This window comes from Ruditapes philippinarum, unplaced genomic scaffold, assembly GCF_026571515.1.
Source record: "Ruditapes philippinarum isolate M1 unplaced genomic scaffold, ASM2657151v2 ctg4743_1_1_1_1, whole genome shotgun sequence".
Classification (NCBI taxonomy): domain Eukaryota; kingdom Metazoa; phylum Mollusca; class Bivalvia; order Venerida; family Veneridae; genus Ruditapes; species Ruditapes philippinarum.
This window is the reverse complement of record NW_026857404.1, coordinates 154,264-170,780: the sequence shown is the minus strand read 5'-3', so window position 1 is coordinate 170,780 and position 16,517 is coordinate 154,264. Positions and strand designations below refer to the sequence as shown.

Below are 16,517 nucleotides of genomic sequence, written 5' to 3'. Positions count from 1 at the left end.
TCCGAGATATTGAAGAAAAACACTTCTGTATAAAAGATTAGATGTGCTGTTGATGAAATATAAATCAATTTTAAATGCGGTTTTAGAGTATTTATACACCATTTTCGTGCATTAACATCTACAGAAACACGGGGATGATTAAAGTAAAACACGGTGATTTAACAAATCCGGGGGCTTCTGCAGATGTTCATGCACAAAAGATGCACTAGTGTTATTCTTGCATCTAATGCGGTATTACCACGTTTCGTAATCTATTTTACGTAAAAAATTTATCAAGCTTTTAGTTTTTCGTCATGCTTTCTTAATGCTGGTATGTTGTCATTGAAAAGTTATACCCTCTGTACATTTGAATGATAGAACAAACACTACTGTACTACAACGTGAGAAAAATGACAGAGAATTCCGTTCTAATATGTAAATACAAAAAAAAATGGTTGAACTGCAAACGGAGAAGTAATTATCATTACGTCATTTGATTTACTGACGTCACATTTTAAGTCACATTACTGCCCAGTCTTTTTAATAGGAAAATAGTGTGAAGGTGTTATTATAGAATAAAATATATTTACCTGTACATCAAAAGGAAAATCGTCGAGTTCTAAATTTTCCATGAAAGTACCCTTTGCTACTCTCTTTTCGTATATAAAAGCTTCCCCCTTCTCATTGTATATTATTCTATGTCTAATCTGTTCCTTTGGATCGCCGAGTGAATTCTCGATGTATAATTTTGGACTCCATAGTCGTGCAAAGTCTATGGCGTCTGCCTGCAACACGTATATACCACAATAATTATGAATATAAAATATTTAAAAGGTTTTTAAAAGAATATTATACTTAAAGAAGAAAAAGGGTTTGCTATATGTGAATGAACAATGTGGCATTGTTAGTAAGAAACAAGAATTAAGAATAAATATTTGAGAAAGAAACAGAGTTTATTGTGAATGACAACCATTTGCACTAATGAGTTATAGATACTACATACATTTTGTATACTTAGATCGCATAAGGATGATATATAGGTTAAGGTGCCCTCACACATAAACCGCGACCTTACTGCGACCTGAAAACTAGTAAAATAGCATTTTTCTTTCGAAAATCGTTGGTTTTCTTTCAAATTTCTCTCGCAGACGGTCCGGGGCTCTGCAGTCTTGTGTTCGGTACGTTTTCTCCATGTCCTCAATACGACCCTTCTACGTCCATTGCGTTTCCACTGCGACTGTATTGCGTCCCCAAGGCGACCCCACGGCGATCATCGGCGACCTAGCTGCGACTGTGCTATGTTCTCTGCGTCCTTACGGCGAATATACGACGACTATTGCGTTTGTCCGGCGACTGTCCTGCGACTGTACGACGACCCTACTACGTTCTTGCTACGTCTATAAAAACAATACTTTTTACCAGTAAATTTCATTCTGAGTCTGACCTTAAACCCCTGTCACACTGGGACGGCGTTCTTACGGCGTCAAAAGAAAATTCAGAACGCCAAGGTGAGCGCAGTAAGATCGCAAACATCGCCGCAGCATCGCCGTAGCATCGTAGTGGCATCGCATAGAACGCCGACCAACGGCGCGCATTTTGAACATGCTCAAAACAAACGCCGTCACTCGGCGTTCTAAAATAAGCGCAGTGGGATCGCAGTAAGGACGCCGTAGCAACTCAGTAGCATCTCTTTCAACGCAACAAGAGTGCCGCGAAAGCGCAAAAGGAACGCCGAATGAACGCCGTGGTTATCCGCGGCGCTTGTACGGAGATTGTGCGACGTCTTTACTGCGCTTAAACTGCGTGTACACGGCGCTTCCACGGAGCTTTACGATTTCAACGCAGTGTGAGCGCCGCGAAAGCGCCGTATGAGCGCCGTAAATGCGCAGTGAAAGCGCAAAGGACGTCTTAGAAGCGCAGTCCGAACGTAGACAACCGCCAACTAAAACACCGTCGAAGCTCCGTAGCATCGCCATGATCGCCGTGGGGACTCCGTGAAGTCTTCATGACATCAACAATATCACCTTTTTTATTGCGATCTCGCGGCGCTTTGTTAAATTTAACAACGCCGTGCAAACGCAGTGAAAGCGCATTCTAGTGTGACAGGGCCTTTACGGCGTCATTACGTCTATTGCGTTCTTATTGCGTCCTTACTACGATGCTGCTGCGACTATGGCGACTCCACTGCGATCCCACGGCGACCTAACCAGGACTCAGCAAGAACGCAGAGTTTCTGCGACTGTTTTGTGCATGTTTAAAATAGTCGCCGACGGTCTGCGACCTTGTGCGTCCTTGGGTTCCTCGCTACGACCTCGCTGCGTCCCTGTTGCGTCCATGGCGACTGTGCTGCGTCCTGGGTCGTAGCAAGGTCGCAGTAAGGACGCAGTAAGGTCGCGAGGTATGTGTGAGGGCAGTATTAATGTTTGAGGGAAAACGATAGCTTCTTAGATATATACAGGTGTTTTCTTGATATAAAAATCACAGACCACAAAGAAACCACCATCGTGCCAGGTACGAAGAAATATGATACTAAAGATATTAATATAATACTATAGTGATCAAATATGATATGAAAGTAAAAACATATGATAATAAAGTGAAGTAATAAGGTATTTAAGTACAGAAATATGATACTAAAGTGAAGTACTATAATACATGTACTTAAGTGACGTAATATGACGTTACTGTATATGACGTAATACATGATACTAAAGTGACGTAATATGATATCTAAGTGAAGAATACGTTATTAAAGTAAAACATATGATACGTAAGAGTGAAGAAAAATGATTCTAAATTTTTCAACTTGGATATTTTGGCTTGGTTAACCTTTTTGTTTTGTTTTTAACGGACGTTTTTCTTTAAAGTTTGAAACATTATTTAATTATTTTTAATTTTTAAGTTGGATAAAGTAGATAAATTGCATACAATTGATAGAACCCCTTTATATTTATTTTCTGTGTGAAAACGCATAAAATACAGGCGTGCATCAAGTATTTTAGTATTTATTCATAATCACTTTCATTTTAGTATTAATACTTGATGATGTTGATAATGAGGATTACAATACATGCAATGATAAAATCATTATGAAAATCAAAAGTCAATATGCATGTATATGATTTTACAGCTATAACGACATCAACACGTGTAGACACATGTAAAATGAGAATTTTTCACACAAATTATACAAGTTTAACTCGAGACAAAACAGATGGGACAGTAAATGAATAAAAAGACTGGCCAATGTAACTACCACAAGTCTCCTAGAATTACAGTCGGACCAATTAAACTACCACAAGTCTCATAGAATTACAGTCTGACCAATTAAACTACCACAAGTCTCCTAGAATTACAGTCTGACCAATTAAACTACCACAAGTCTCCTAGAATTACAGTCTGACCGATTAAACTACCACAAGTCTCCTAGAAGCACAGTCTGGCCGATTAAACTACCACAAGTCTCCTAGAAGCACAGTCTGACCAATTAAACTACCACAAGTCTCCTAGAAGCACAGTCTGGCCGATTAAACTACCACAAGTCTCCTAGAAGCACAGTCTGACCAATTAAACTACCACAAGTCTCTTAGAAGCACAGTCTGACCAATTAAACCACCACAAGTCTCCTAGAAGCACAGTCTGACCAATTAAACCACCACAAGTCTCCTAGAAGCACAGTCTGACCAATTAAACCACCACAAGTCTCCTAGAAGCACAGTCTGACCAATTAAACTATCACAAGTCTCCTAGAAGCACAGTCTGATCAATTAAACCACCACAAGTCTCCTAGAAGCACAGTCTGACCAATTAAACCACCACAAGTCTCCTAGAAGCACAGTCTGACCAATTAAACTATCACAAGTCTCTTAGAAGCACAGTCTGACCAATTAAACCACCACAAGTCTCCTAGAAGCACAGTCTGACCAATTAAACTATCACAAGTCTCCTAGAAGCACAGTCTGACCAATTAAACTATCACAAGTCTCCTAGAAGCACAGTCTGACCAATTAAACTATCACAAGTCTCTTAGAAGCACAGTCTGACCAATTAAACCACCACAAGTCTCCTAGAAGCACAGTCTGACCAATTAAACCACCACAAGTCTCCTAGAAGCACAGTCTGACCAATTAAACTACCACAAGTCTCTTAGAAGCACAGTCTGACCAATTAAACTACCACAAGTCTCCTAGAAGCACAGTCTGACCAATTAAACTACCACAAGTCTCCTAGAAGCACAGTCTGACCAAATTTATATAAGTTTAAAGATAGTGTAAATGTTCTTTTCATCAGCAAGAACTGTACTGGATTCCGGACATATGCTTCACAAAAATTGAACATTTTTAGTTTGACTAACAACGATAGAAATATTTTGTCTACCTTTTTCCTTCACCAGGATCGATCTGATTATAATAATAAATGTTTCCCGAAAACAATGTCGAAATGAGGAATTCAAGTCATAACAGGAGAACATATATAAACAAATATTGTGGTATATATAATACGTTGGTTTAAAAGAAACATACATGTGACCCCCCCCCCCCCCTGAAATGATATGTTTTCTTTCAGCGACATTTATTTTGTTTCTATATATAGAACAACATTGAAAAACGTTCCCTCATAAATGAAACAACAGATAGCCCTTGTTACGAGGGTATTTTAAAACTAAATGAAATATATCAAACGTGAAAAGAAAAACACAGCTTCCGGTACATGATACTGTCCGGCAGTAGGTCAAAATCCAGTTTGTGTATTATAACGATATATTGATAATATTTTATTGTATAAATATATACACAATATACAATTTCATAATTTTACAAGTTCTAACAACATTATCGTGGGCCCTTCCCTGAATCAATATATCAAGATCAATATATTGATCAAAGGTATATTCACAGGTGCTTGAAACAAACTTTTTAAAGTTTTATATGGGCTATATACTATAATAAGATATAAGGTCTCCAACAGAACCAAAACATCATGCTGAACAAACAAGAACACCACTGCAACACACGACCAGATCACGGTTACCTCTTTCTGGTCGACATTCGAAAGGATCAATCCAAGCGTTAACGCTTTTTAATTCATTAAAAATCTTCAAATAGCAAAGAAATGAGTAAAAGTTTCACAAAATGCCAATATTTTCAATCCATGTCGTTTTCGACGTCCAATCTATTCATGTATACAAACACGATATCTGGTCGATTCCTACGAAATTAACAGAATTAAATTAGATTAAATCTTAAATTTCCTCATAAATTACATAAAAAAAACTCTTTTTCTATCGATTTGCGAAGTCTAAATTGAACTAGAGTATGTACGAAAATATTTTAAAAATATTGGTTGCAGAAGCGGAGGTCAAGTAAAATGCGCCATTTTGATTTTGAAGTGACAGGTGAATGAAGCAAAGAAATACTATTATACGATTGGTCAATAGTATTCCGATTATTATCTTAACCAATCAAATCCTTGTATAATATTCAGAACGGAACAGTATATACATGCGCTATACATAGCGATAAAATACTGTCACAAGCGGGGTCCTTGGGTATTTTTTTAAGAATTACGTACATGTAGAGGGCTTTTGATCAGTTAAGACTTCGCAGATCGATAGGATAAGAGTTTGTTTATTGAACGTACGTGGAAATAATGGCCGTTTTTTGTTTATTTCGTAAAAATCGACCAGAAATCATGTTTGTATACATGAATGGTATGGACGTCGAAAACGACATGAATTGAAAATAATGGCATTTTGCGAAATTTTTCCCAATTTCTTTGCTATTTGAGGGATTTTAATGAAATAAAAAGCGTTAGCACTTGTATTGATGCTTTCAAATGGCGACCAGAAAGAGATAATCGTGATCTGGTCGTTACTTGGAGTGGTGTTCTTGTTTGTTTCCGCATGATATTTTGTTCTGTTTGGGGCCTTATATCTTTATATACATATATAGACCGGTTATGTAAAATATTTGATTATGTGACTAGCGCCTGTGGGTATATTTGTTTCAAGGTTAGGGTTAGGATTTTTCAAACAAGAACCAATTTACTAACTGTTGAACAATCCCAAGATTCAGATATGAAAAGCACAATATTCTACATTGGGATAGAAATATCAATTATATTTTCATGTTTAAAAAAATTGTCTTCAAATCATAAAATAACAAATTTGCCAAACTTACTGCTGTTTGCTGGCCATCTAATGTCGGTTCCCGCCATTTTGCTTTCACTATGACGTCAGCATTAAATTGTTCCTTGAGTGTATCTATCTCTCCAACTTTGAAAAACTGAACAACAATTTCTACCTTGACCTGAAAGTAAAACAAAAACAATGTCTCGGATCGAATTGACGTTAAAGTAACAAAAACCAACAATTTCTACCTTGCCTTGAAATTACCAAGACAGTTTCTACCTTGACCTGAAAGTAAAACAAAAAGGTCTATTGTTGTACTGACTTTAAAGTTCAACAACAACAATTCCTACATTGCCTTAAAAATAACAAACATTTCGACCTTGACTCTAGCAAGTGTTCTTAATTCCTTAATGTAATAAATATAAAATAACATAAAGAATATTTACTAAATATATATTGAAATAATTAGAAAAAAGAATGTTTAGCCTTTTTTTGTAGTGTTTTTCTGAAAGTGTGAAACTAGGAATATATTAGTGTAGCCTTTTTTGTAGTGTTAATCTAAAAGTGTGACACTGAAATACATCCGTCGAGGATTGATACAGTTAATATCAACTAGCACGGTAATGCATTCCAGTCAATAGTTAACGTTCCAAAACCACCATCTCATCTTTTGGCACACAGTGGTATAGAATTAATCACTAACAAATACATTAAGAATGTCCATACGCTATCGCTGCTGGCACGAGCACTGATTACAAATAAATTACCTTTTTGACACGCGAATTGTTATGTTACATTTAGAGAATTAATGACCACTTTAGTCGATCCACTTATCATCTTATTAACACTGTCTTGTAAATTATCTATATCTACATGTATATACTTATGTCATCGGGCGTTTATATGATGACGTCACATGTCTAACAAATCAGTACAGTGATATTCCGATCAGGCATTAAATCATTAAAATTAAGTTATGTTTACCCTCCTGGTAGATTTGACGATATCATAAATGATTTCCATTTTGATAAAATATATAGTTGTTTAGGCACCCCTGTAGACTTCCTTTCCGTTCATATCGTAGTAATATTTTTCTCAAGTTTGATTTTCTAAAAAAAAATATTTTGGCTCATTTGGGCCATGCAGCTTTAAATTCAAATATATTATTATAAAGCAATAAACTAATTATGTAAGTCTGGGTTGCTACATTTAAACAAAAGTCTACAAATAAGAACAGTACTTGAAAATGATATTTTTACTTGCTAAACGTTTTGGCATTTTATCAAAACACTGTTTATAATGGCTAACCATCTGCTGTACTGTTCTAAATTTAGGTTAACATAAACAATATATAGCGGGGGTGGTATGTTCTGTATACACATGATCTACTTGTATCAGGAGACCGCTATAGTGTCAGTACTTAACACGTGAAAATCGTGCTAGTACTTGTATACATATCCAATGTTGGTCATATACCACGTGACTTTTCGGGTACGGAGCACGCAGATTTTTCACCCGATTTAGGTATGTTTTTATTCATAACTTATTTATTACTCAACCGATTTTGATCAGATAAGGCGCAGAGTACCCGTAATTATATCAGCTTTCTACGGTATGTCAAAATTCTGAAAACCCCTGAATGGTTTTTGAGAACATGCGAGTACAGTTTTCTTCTCATAACCGGAACCGAGCTCGAGGGGAACGGTTCACACTCATTTGTCATAACAAGCGATTTATAGCAAGTCATATGTTTTTTGTCACTATTTCATAGAAAATTACATGTTAAATCTGATATATATTAACTATGTCCAATGTATCGAGTGAATGCAGTGATGTTTTAGCATATTTTCATAAAGTTATGTTGAAATGATACGGAACACACTGTTATTTCAAAAGATACGGTGCACACACAATTTCTGTCTTTGAAATAATTCTAAAATAAAATATATGGAAATTTAATTTAAATTATAATGCGAGTGTTTTTTTTTCCATAGTTATACATTTTATCAATTTAAACAAGACCCCTGGGACCTGTTTTGCAATGTATCATTTTGCTTACTTTAAATGTTAATATGTATTTGTGCAATCACTTTAACATTTACAACCTCCATGTAATTGTCCTATTTAAAATCACCTAGGGTATGTTAAACACTTCGATCTTCACAGAATCATGTAGTTGCGTTTAAAATGATTGTTCTATAGACACAATGTTGTTATAATGCTGTGCTTATTGTTGTTTATTGTTCTTGTTTTTTTTTTTAATTTCTTTTAGTTTTAGGGAAGTGTAAGATATGTCTTTTTCCTTCATCCTGAAAAAATAAAACAAGGTCATGACCTAAATCGCTGAAAAATATCATTACTTGATAACATTATATATATTTATATTTTGTTAATAATAAGTAAGTCACTAGGTACAATTTTGCAATATCATGGTCATGTTTAATTAAATCAAAGCACAGAAGGCGCTGAATTTGTTTGGGTCTCAGAATGTCAGAAAGGTGAAGGTTGTGAGATTATAAACCAATTTGTTTTTGTATAGTGCCACCAATGCTGTTTCCAGTGTTATAACTGTAGTAAATTGGCTATAAGGCTTATTGCAACACTGATATTCAATTCAATGTTTATTTGGCTTAAAAAATTTAAAAAAAAAAGATGAGTTGCCTTAAATGGGATTTGAACTCAGGACATCTCTCTTCCTAAACGAGCGTGTAACCCCTCGACCACGGGGAAGTTATAAGATAACAGCCTGAAGAAAACCATATCATTCTAAATTAGGGTTTGTAACCCTTATTTGTTTCGTTTAACACAGATGTAAATAATCATGGAGCTCAATATTACATGTATATCTGTAAAGAATTACACAATATTTGAAATCTTTGACCAATCGGGAACTACTTTTTTTATTCCCCCCGAGAAGGCTTGAAAATTAATGCGCCTTTCATTTGACAATCTTTACGCAGTGATCTCCCCTATTTTTTCGGTGTTAGAGTACTTATTAAGTAACCGCTTCGAGGAGTTCGGACTACTTTCTGAGCATATCAGAGTCTGAAATTTCGCTACCATTATTTGTTTGGTCTGACGACCCAAACAAATAAAAATGTAGTTGCCATGGCTTAAATTGTTAATGTTTAAAGACATGAAGCTTTAAAAATAACTTTAAATTCAGGTAAAATAGGCCCTTTTTGGTTTGGTTTCACGGCTCACCAAAACTGACATGATCATGTGGCGACTTTCCAGTTTTACAAGTGCCCATTTGGGTATAAATAAAGGTACGAACGGGCACCTGAGTAAAACGACCGACGTTTATTACGGTAGTTAGAAAACTTTTTCACTTCGAAGTCACTTGTGGTCTCGTACCTACTTCATGTAGTATATAAAACAGAACGCAGCCTCCAAAATCCATAGCATTTGATTGACAAAATGGGTATTATTAAAATATCATTTTATTTTTAACACAAACACGCAAGCACACATATCCATGAACTCATGTTTTTAAAGCATCTTTAAATGAAAGTCCAAGATAGGCATAATTTTACCAAAATTTCTTACATGTATATGTAACAAGGTTACCTTGTATAAACTACGTTACGTTATATAACAGGCCTTGTTCCCATATGGGTTCTTCAAATTATCCGGCTTTTAATTTTGATTGCACGTAAAACTGCGGAATATCTTTGTCCATATGTAGATAATTTGATAATTTAAATACATGCAGTTAGTTTAGGACCCTGGCAGATGATTCATACCAAATATCATGTGGCAGAAAAATACTTTAAACTTTCCGTGATTTAAAAAATCCACTTGCATCAAAACCAGCGTTTTTTCTCCAAATTCGATTATTTAAACAACATTTTGCACGGAACATATACTTCCAACTTACTCCTAACTTCTTGTTTGTTTTTTTATATTCATACTAGGTTAAGACAGTCATTTATATGTTCGATCAAATAAATTAAATGAAAGAATAATCGCACATAACAGATGTCCATGAATTTCACAATTCGTTTTATAATCCGAAAAAAATGTATATAATTATTTCAAATGAAAAACAAAACAAAATTTTGAATGTCTTCCGTTCCCTCCTTAATATATTAACATTTTATAGCCAAATATTAATTGATCAACATTTAAAATTGAATTTTGCGCGACGTACTCTCAAAATATTCTTTTATTTTTTTTAAAAAAATCACTCAAATTATAATTTAAATTAAATTTCCATATATTTTATTTTAGAATTATTTCAAAGACAGAAATTGTGTGTGTACCGTATCTTTTGAAATAACAGTGTGCTTCCGTATCATTTCAACATAACTTTATGAAAATATGCTAAAACATCACTGCATTCACTCGATACATTGGACATAGTAAATATATCAGATTTAACATGTATTTTCCTATGAAATAGTGACAAAAAACATATGACTTGCTAGAAATCGCTTGTTATGACAAATGAGTGTGTACCGTTCCCCTCGGCCCCGGCTATGAGAAGAAAACTTTACTCGGATTTTCTCAAAAACCATTCAGGGGTTTTCAGAATTTTGATATACCGTGGAAAGCTGCTGATATAATGACGGGTACTCTGCGCCTTATCTGATCAAAATCGGTTGAGTAATAAATAAGTTATGAATATAAAACATACCTGAATCGGGTGAAAATCGGCGTGCTCCGTACCCGAAAAGTCACGTGGTATAGCCACATTGATATGTTTTTTTCTGTTGTCGAACAGTTTATAAAATAAATGGAAAGGTCTTACATTGCACATTATTACAGTCATTTTGTAAAAATAGCTACTTGAGCTAATCTCGAAAATGTGATGCTTTAGACAATACTGTTTATTGTTATATTACTTTGTATATCCTCCACACGGAACACACCATCAACATTTATTATTCATAAATTGTACATACAATAAAATATCATTATTTCACACATGGGAACGTTGTATAATATGAGAGAACTGATCAATAAATATCATATAAATATATATGATATATACGTATATAATGTTATAAAAAACATCAATAATGTCTAGTTAATCGTTTTATCCCAGCAAGTACATTAAAGTTATTTGCCGCCAAATATATATCTTTATATCGTGTGAAAGGTCCATTTGTTGCATGGTAGATAATTTGTTTGCATCACATGTAATTATTTTGGCATTAAATTACTCTATCGGATCACATGTGATTATATAAACATTAAGTTACTCTATCGGATCACATGCGATTATATAAACATTAAGTTACTCTATCGGATCACATGTGATTATATAAACATTATCTTACTCTATCAGATCACATGTGATTATATAAACATTATCTTACTCTATCGGATCACATGTGATTATATAAACATTAAGTTACTCTATCGGATCACATGTGGTTATATAAACATTATCTTACTCGATCAGATCACATGTGATTATATAAACATTATCTTAGTCTATCGGATCACATGTGATTATATAAACAATGAGTTACTTTTTGCAGATCACATGTGATTATATTAACATTACTTTACTCTATCCGATCACATGTGATTATATTAACATTACGTTACTCTATCGGAATACATGTGATTATATAAATATTATGTTACTCTGTTTACAACGATAGAATCCAGTTTATTTTATCATATGTAAAGTATTCTACATCAAAGGTGTATATAGAAAATATTAAGGTTAAAAAATAGCACAAATCTTGTATATGCATGAATATGTTTTACACTTAAATATGTATCGTAACACCGTCGCTCATTCATTTGTATGTAAAGGAAATTTGTATCGTAACACCGTCGCTCATTCATTTGTATGTAAAGGAAATTTGTATCGAAACACCGTCGCTCATTCATTTGTATGTAAAGGAAATTTGTATCGAAACACCGTCGCTCATTCATTAGCATGTAAAGTAAATTTGAATCGAAACACCGTCGTTCATTCATAAGTATGTAAAGTAAATTTGTATCGAAACTAGCTACTATTTCGATTGACATGAAATTGTAATATAGATAGATTGCGACAAGGGTTAGTGCAAAACAACAAACATACTTACTTGTCACTGTCACTATATAATTTTTTTTGTCTTTAATTTTGTTGAGAATGAACAAGAATAATTTGGTAACCAGATGTTACTGTCAGTTGATTCATAGTTAACTTTTTCCATATATTCACATATACTGTCTTTAAATCATTAAATTATATCAGCATTGAAGATGGCATAATAAAAGAATGAGCATAATGACATGTGTCTATTTTAGAATGCAAAGTGGTTTGTTACATCAATATATAAAACATTAATTGAGGTCGATTTTAGACAAGAAATCAGTGAACATTTAATAAATAAAATCTTCAAATGAGTGACCTTTTATTAAATAAATCTTTACATAAGTGAACATTTGATATATAAAACATTGGCACTAGTGAACATTTGATGAATTAATTTCATAAATCAGTGAGCACCATAAATAAATGAATATTTCAAAAGTGAAAATAAAACTCGGTTATCAGCAAAAATGTTATAAATTAAACTCGAAAATTGATCAACAATTAATAACAAATTATAGTAATGATGATTGATGTTCATATAATATTTTGACATTAAAACACATAAGAAAATTGTATGCTTTTAAATGCTGTAATTAATGTGATGATAGTATTATTTTGAATAACTGATTAAATCTAAAAAAATCATGTCACAATCAACCTTTACTTCAATTAATACAAATAATTTAATGTACAGTTTTACGATATCTGTGACACTATCGTTACAAATTCATGTCACAGGCAACATTTACTTCAATGATTTAACGATGTCTGTGAATAATGATATAGTGTCCTGGTCCGCGTGATTGTACGGATTTAATTTCTTTATTACCATTTTGCAAAAATATTGAAGCAACATGGCTCAAGATTCATATTATTTTTCATGAAAAATTGTGATTTTTTTTTCAAAATAAAACATTGTGAAATTAACAAAGAAAGTAATCTAAACAATGCACACATCACGGACAGTCCACATAAAATTACCAAAATGATGGCACCTTATTGCGTTAGACAACCAATTAAATTTGGTGATAAATACTGCAAAATCAGTCATAAATCCTACAAAACATATTAATCATTGTTTGAATCTTAAACGTTAAAATTTTACAACATTTTCCTCAAGTCTGATTTTCTTGAAATATTTAGCTCAACTTGAGGCTCATTATTCAGCCAATCGCAACCACTCGGCCCTTTCCGTCAGTCTTCGGATAAGGACCTCGAACACAATAGTATGAATGCGGTATTTCGGTCTAACCTATGCTAAGAAACTAAACATGTAAACAAATAGTAATTTAATGCTTGGAGTTGTTGACAAGTTTATTTCCAATATATGTAGTAAAAGTCCACCTTAAATAAATGAGTTCATAGGTACAATATCAAACAATACATTATTTATATATTTATTATATGGTTGTAGAAACCGAAAGTACAAAAAACCAACCTGTTGACATTTAGTCGGATTTGTTTAAAATTGAACATCAGTGGGCATACTTAAATTGCAAATTGTTGTCAGACATACACATTAGATGTCAAATATATACATTCGATTTACATTATCTCTGTTTCTGTTTACAACTGAAAAACTACTTTCAATCCGTATTGTATAGTCTGTGTTCATTATAAAATTAGAAATGCATGTCCAAGTTGCAGATAATACTAAGTTATTTTCGCTAAATAAATCTCCTTCTCAATAAAAAGTTTTGCCTTTTTTTTAAGCAAACAAATGTTTAAATATTAATTCTTTAACATATTTGTATTGTATATTGTATACACTGTGTATGGACCGGGGGCCTTTTGTACAATAAAGCTATTGAATTGAATTGAACATATAGGAAGATAAGTCTGTCAATTACTGCTGCAGAATTATGCCTCTTTCATCGTGGGCAAGTCTTGTTATAATTTGTTGCAGGTTTTAAAGATCCTGTAACACATTTTTTTATGTTTTTAAATCATAAATATGATGCTCAAATTAAGACTTATCAATATTATAGGTTCAAAAAGGCATTATTTATAAATATATTGCCGAATTTAACATTTCATGTTAATAAAGGGATGTAATAATATTATTTTCTATACAGTTAAAGTCAAATTTTACAATAAGAAATGAATGCATTTATTTTAATGCTTACATATAATATGCACACATATTTGCAGTACATATTTTACATTTTCTTCGATTTTATAAAATTGTTTTATTTGCATAATTATGTACATATTTATAATTTCACTTAGTGTGGTTTACCACTTTGATGACAACATACAGGATCTTTAACATCGAACTTTCAACACAGTTTGTTGAAGTTTGATAAAATGGGATCATTACGATAATGGTACAAATTTATGTAGTTTTGAGAACATTAAGATTATTTCAGTACATTTAAGCGTATATTTTTGATACAGTAAGTATTAGTTAGTACACTATATAGTGTATTTGTATATTATAATGTTACATTATAGTCTATATTACCTGTGGGTGAGGGTGGAGAACATCTTTTTCTATTATGATTCTCTGTAAGTTACACGTGCTGCCACAGAAAAAAGGTTGGTGCATTTTTAACAACATCCCACATACAAACAAACCTAAGTCTTGTATAATACATTAACGAATTCATGTCATCAAGTTCACTTTTTATTCAAAAACAAAGCACACGTTTTACACTAAAAATTGTTATGTTGTTCTTTTTTATCGTGAAAAACGGATATACTTATATTTCACCAGCACTCGAATTATACTCAATTACCGACTAATTTATAGAGCTATAAAACTTTATAATTGAACAATTATATTCCTACAGAAAGAACAAAAACTATCAAAAATGACCATTAACACATGACGAGATTGCCTTAAAACGTCCAATAATTGCTAGATGTTTAACAAAGAGATAACACAGTACATATATTCCATAGATTATCACTGGTGTTGAATACTCTGACATTCCTTTTCCTACAAGTTATACAAAATAACATATGTTCTTAGTTTAACACCGTCTGGCACATTCACAATAAACGACATTTACACTGCATCTATACTGTCATACAAAAGTTTTTATATGAACGTCTGTCTTAAAATGGCAGTCAGTATAATACTTCTAGTGCCCTCATATGTTACACTTAATTATATACTTCACAGTGCCCTCATATGTTACACATAATTATAAACTTCATTATACTCTCATATGTAACACTTAGTTATATACTTCACAGTGCCCTCATATGTAACATTTAATTATAAACTTCATTATACCCTCATAATTATGTAACACTTAGTTATATACTTCACAGTGCCCTCATATGTTACACTTAATTATAAACTTCATTATACCCTCATATGTAACACTTAGTTATATACTTCACAGTGCCCTCATATGTTACACTTAATTATAAACTTCATTATACCCTCATATGTAACACTTAGTTATATACTTCACAGTGCCCTCATATGTTACACTTAAATTATAAACTTCATTGTACTCCCTTATATATTACACATAATTATAAACTTCATATTCCCTCATATATAACACTTAATTATAAACCTCATTGTACCTCATATATTACACTTAATTATTTACTTCATTGTACCGTGATATGTCACACTAAATTATAAACTTCATTGTACCTCATATGTAACTCTAAATTATAAACTTTATTATAACCTCATGTAAACTTCAATGTACTCATGAGATGTAACACTTATTATAAACTTTATTATAACCTCATGTATTGCACTTAATTATAACTTTATTGTACCCTCATATGTAACTCTAAATTATAAACTTTATTATAACCTCATGTAAACTTCAATGTACTCATGAGATGTAACACTTATTATAAACTTTATTATAACCTCATGTATTGCACTTAATTATAACTTTATTATACCCTCATATGTAACTCTAAATTATAAACTTTATTATAACCTCATGTAAACTTCAATGTACTCATGAGATGTAACACTTATTATAAACTTTATTATAACCTCATGTATTGCACTTAATTATAACTTTATTATACCCTCATATGTAACACTTAATTATAAACTTTAATATAGTTTATATGTAATTCTTAATTATATACTTTAATATACCCTTACATGTTACACTTTATTATAAACTTTATTATAACCTCATGTATTGCACTTAATTATAAACTTTATTGTATCCTTATATGTAACACTTGATTATATACTTTATTGTACTCCTGTATGTTATACGTAATTATAAACTTCGTTACACTAAATTATATGAATTGTATTGTACCGTTGTATGTTACACTTAATAGGAAACTTCATTGTATTCCCGTACGTTACACTACTATATAATCGGGTGTTTCATACGAGAGAACAAGAAACGTTTATAATTCGATTTT

The 16,517-nt window shown here is 32.6% G+C and overlaps 1 protein-coding gene across 12 annotated transcripts in view; it reads right to left on the bottom strand.

The window, feature by feature from the left end:
* The window catches only part of LOC132749608 (cys-loop ligand-gated ion channel-like), a 110,893-nt gene that overhangs the window by 24,989 nt on the left and 69,387 nt on the right, over nt 1-16,517 (bottom strand). For 11 of the 12 annotated variants that reach the window (XM_060739437.1, XM_060739439.1, XM_060739440.1 and 8 more), the window contains 2 exons: nt 6,159-6,287; nt 570-764 (listed from right to left, as the gene is read on the bottom strand). In XM_060739437.1, the coding sequence (XP_060595420.1) occupies nt 570-764; nt 6,159-6,287 (324 nt within the window). Of the gene's footprint in view, nt 1-569; nt 765-6,158; nt 6,288-14,616; nt 15,109-16,517 lie in introns of those variants that run through there. The other variant, XM_060739447.1, reaches the window with a different exon arrangement.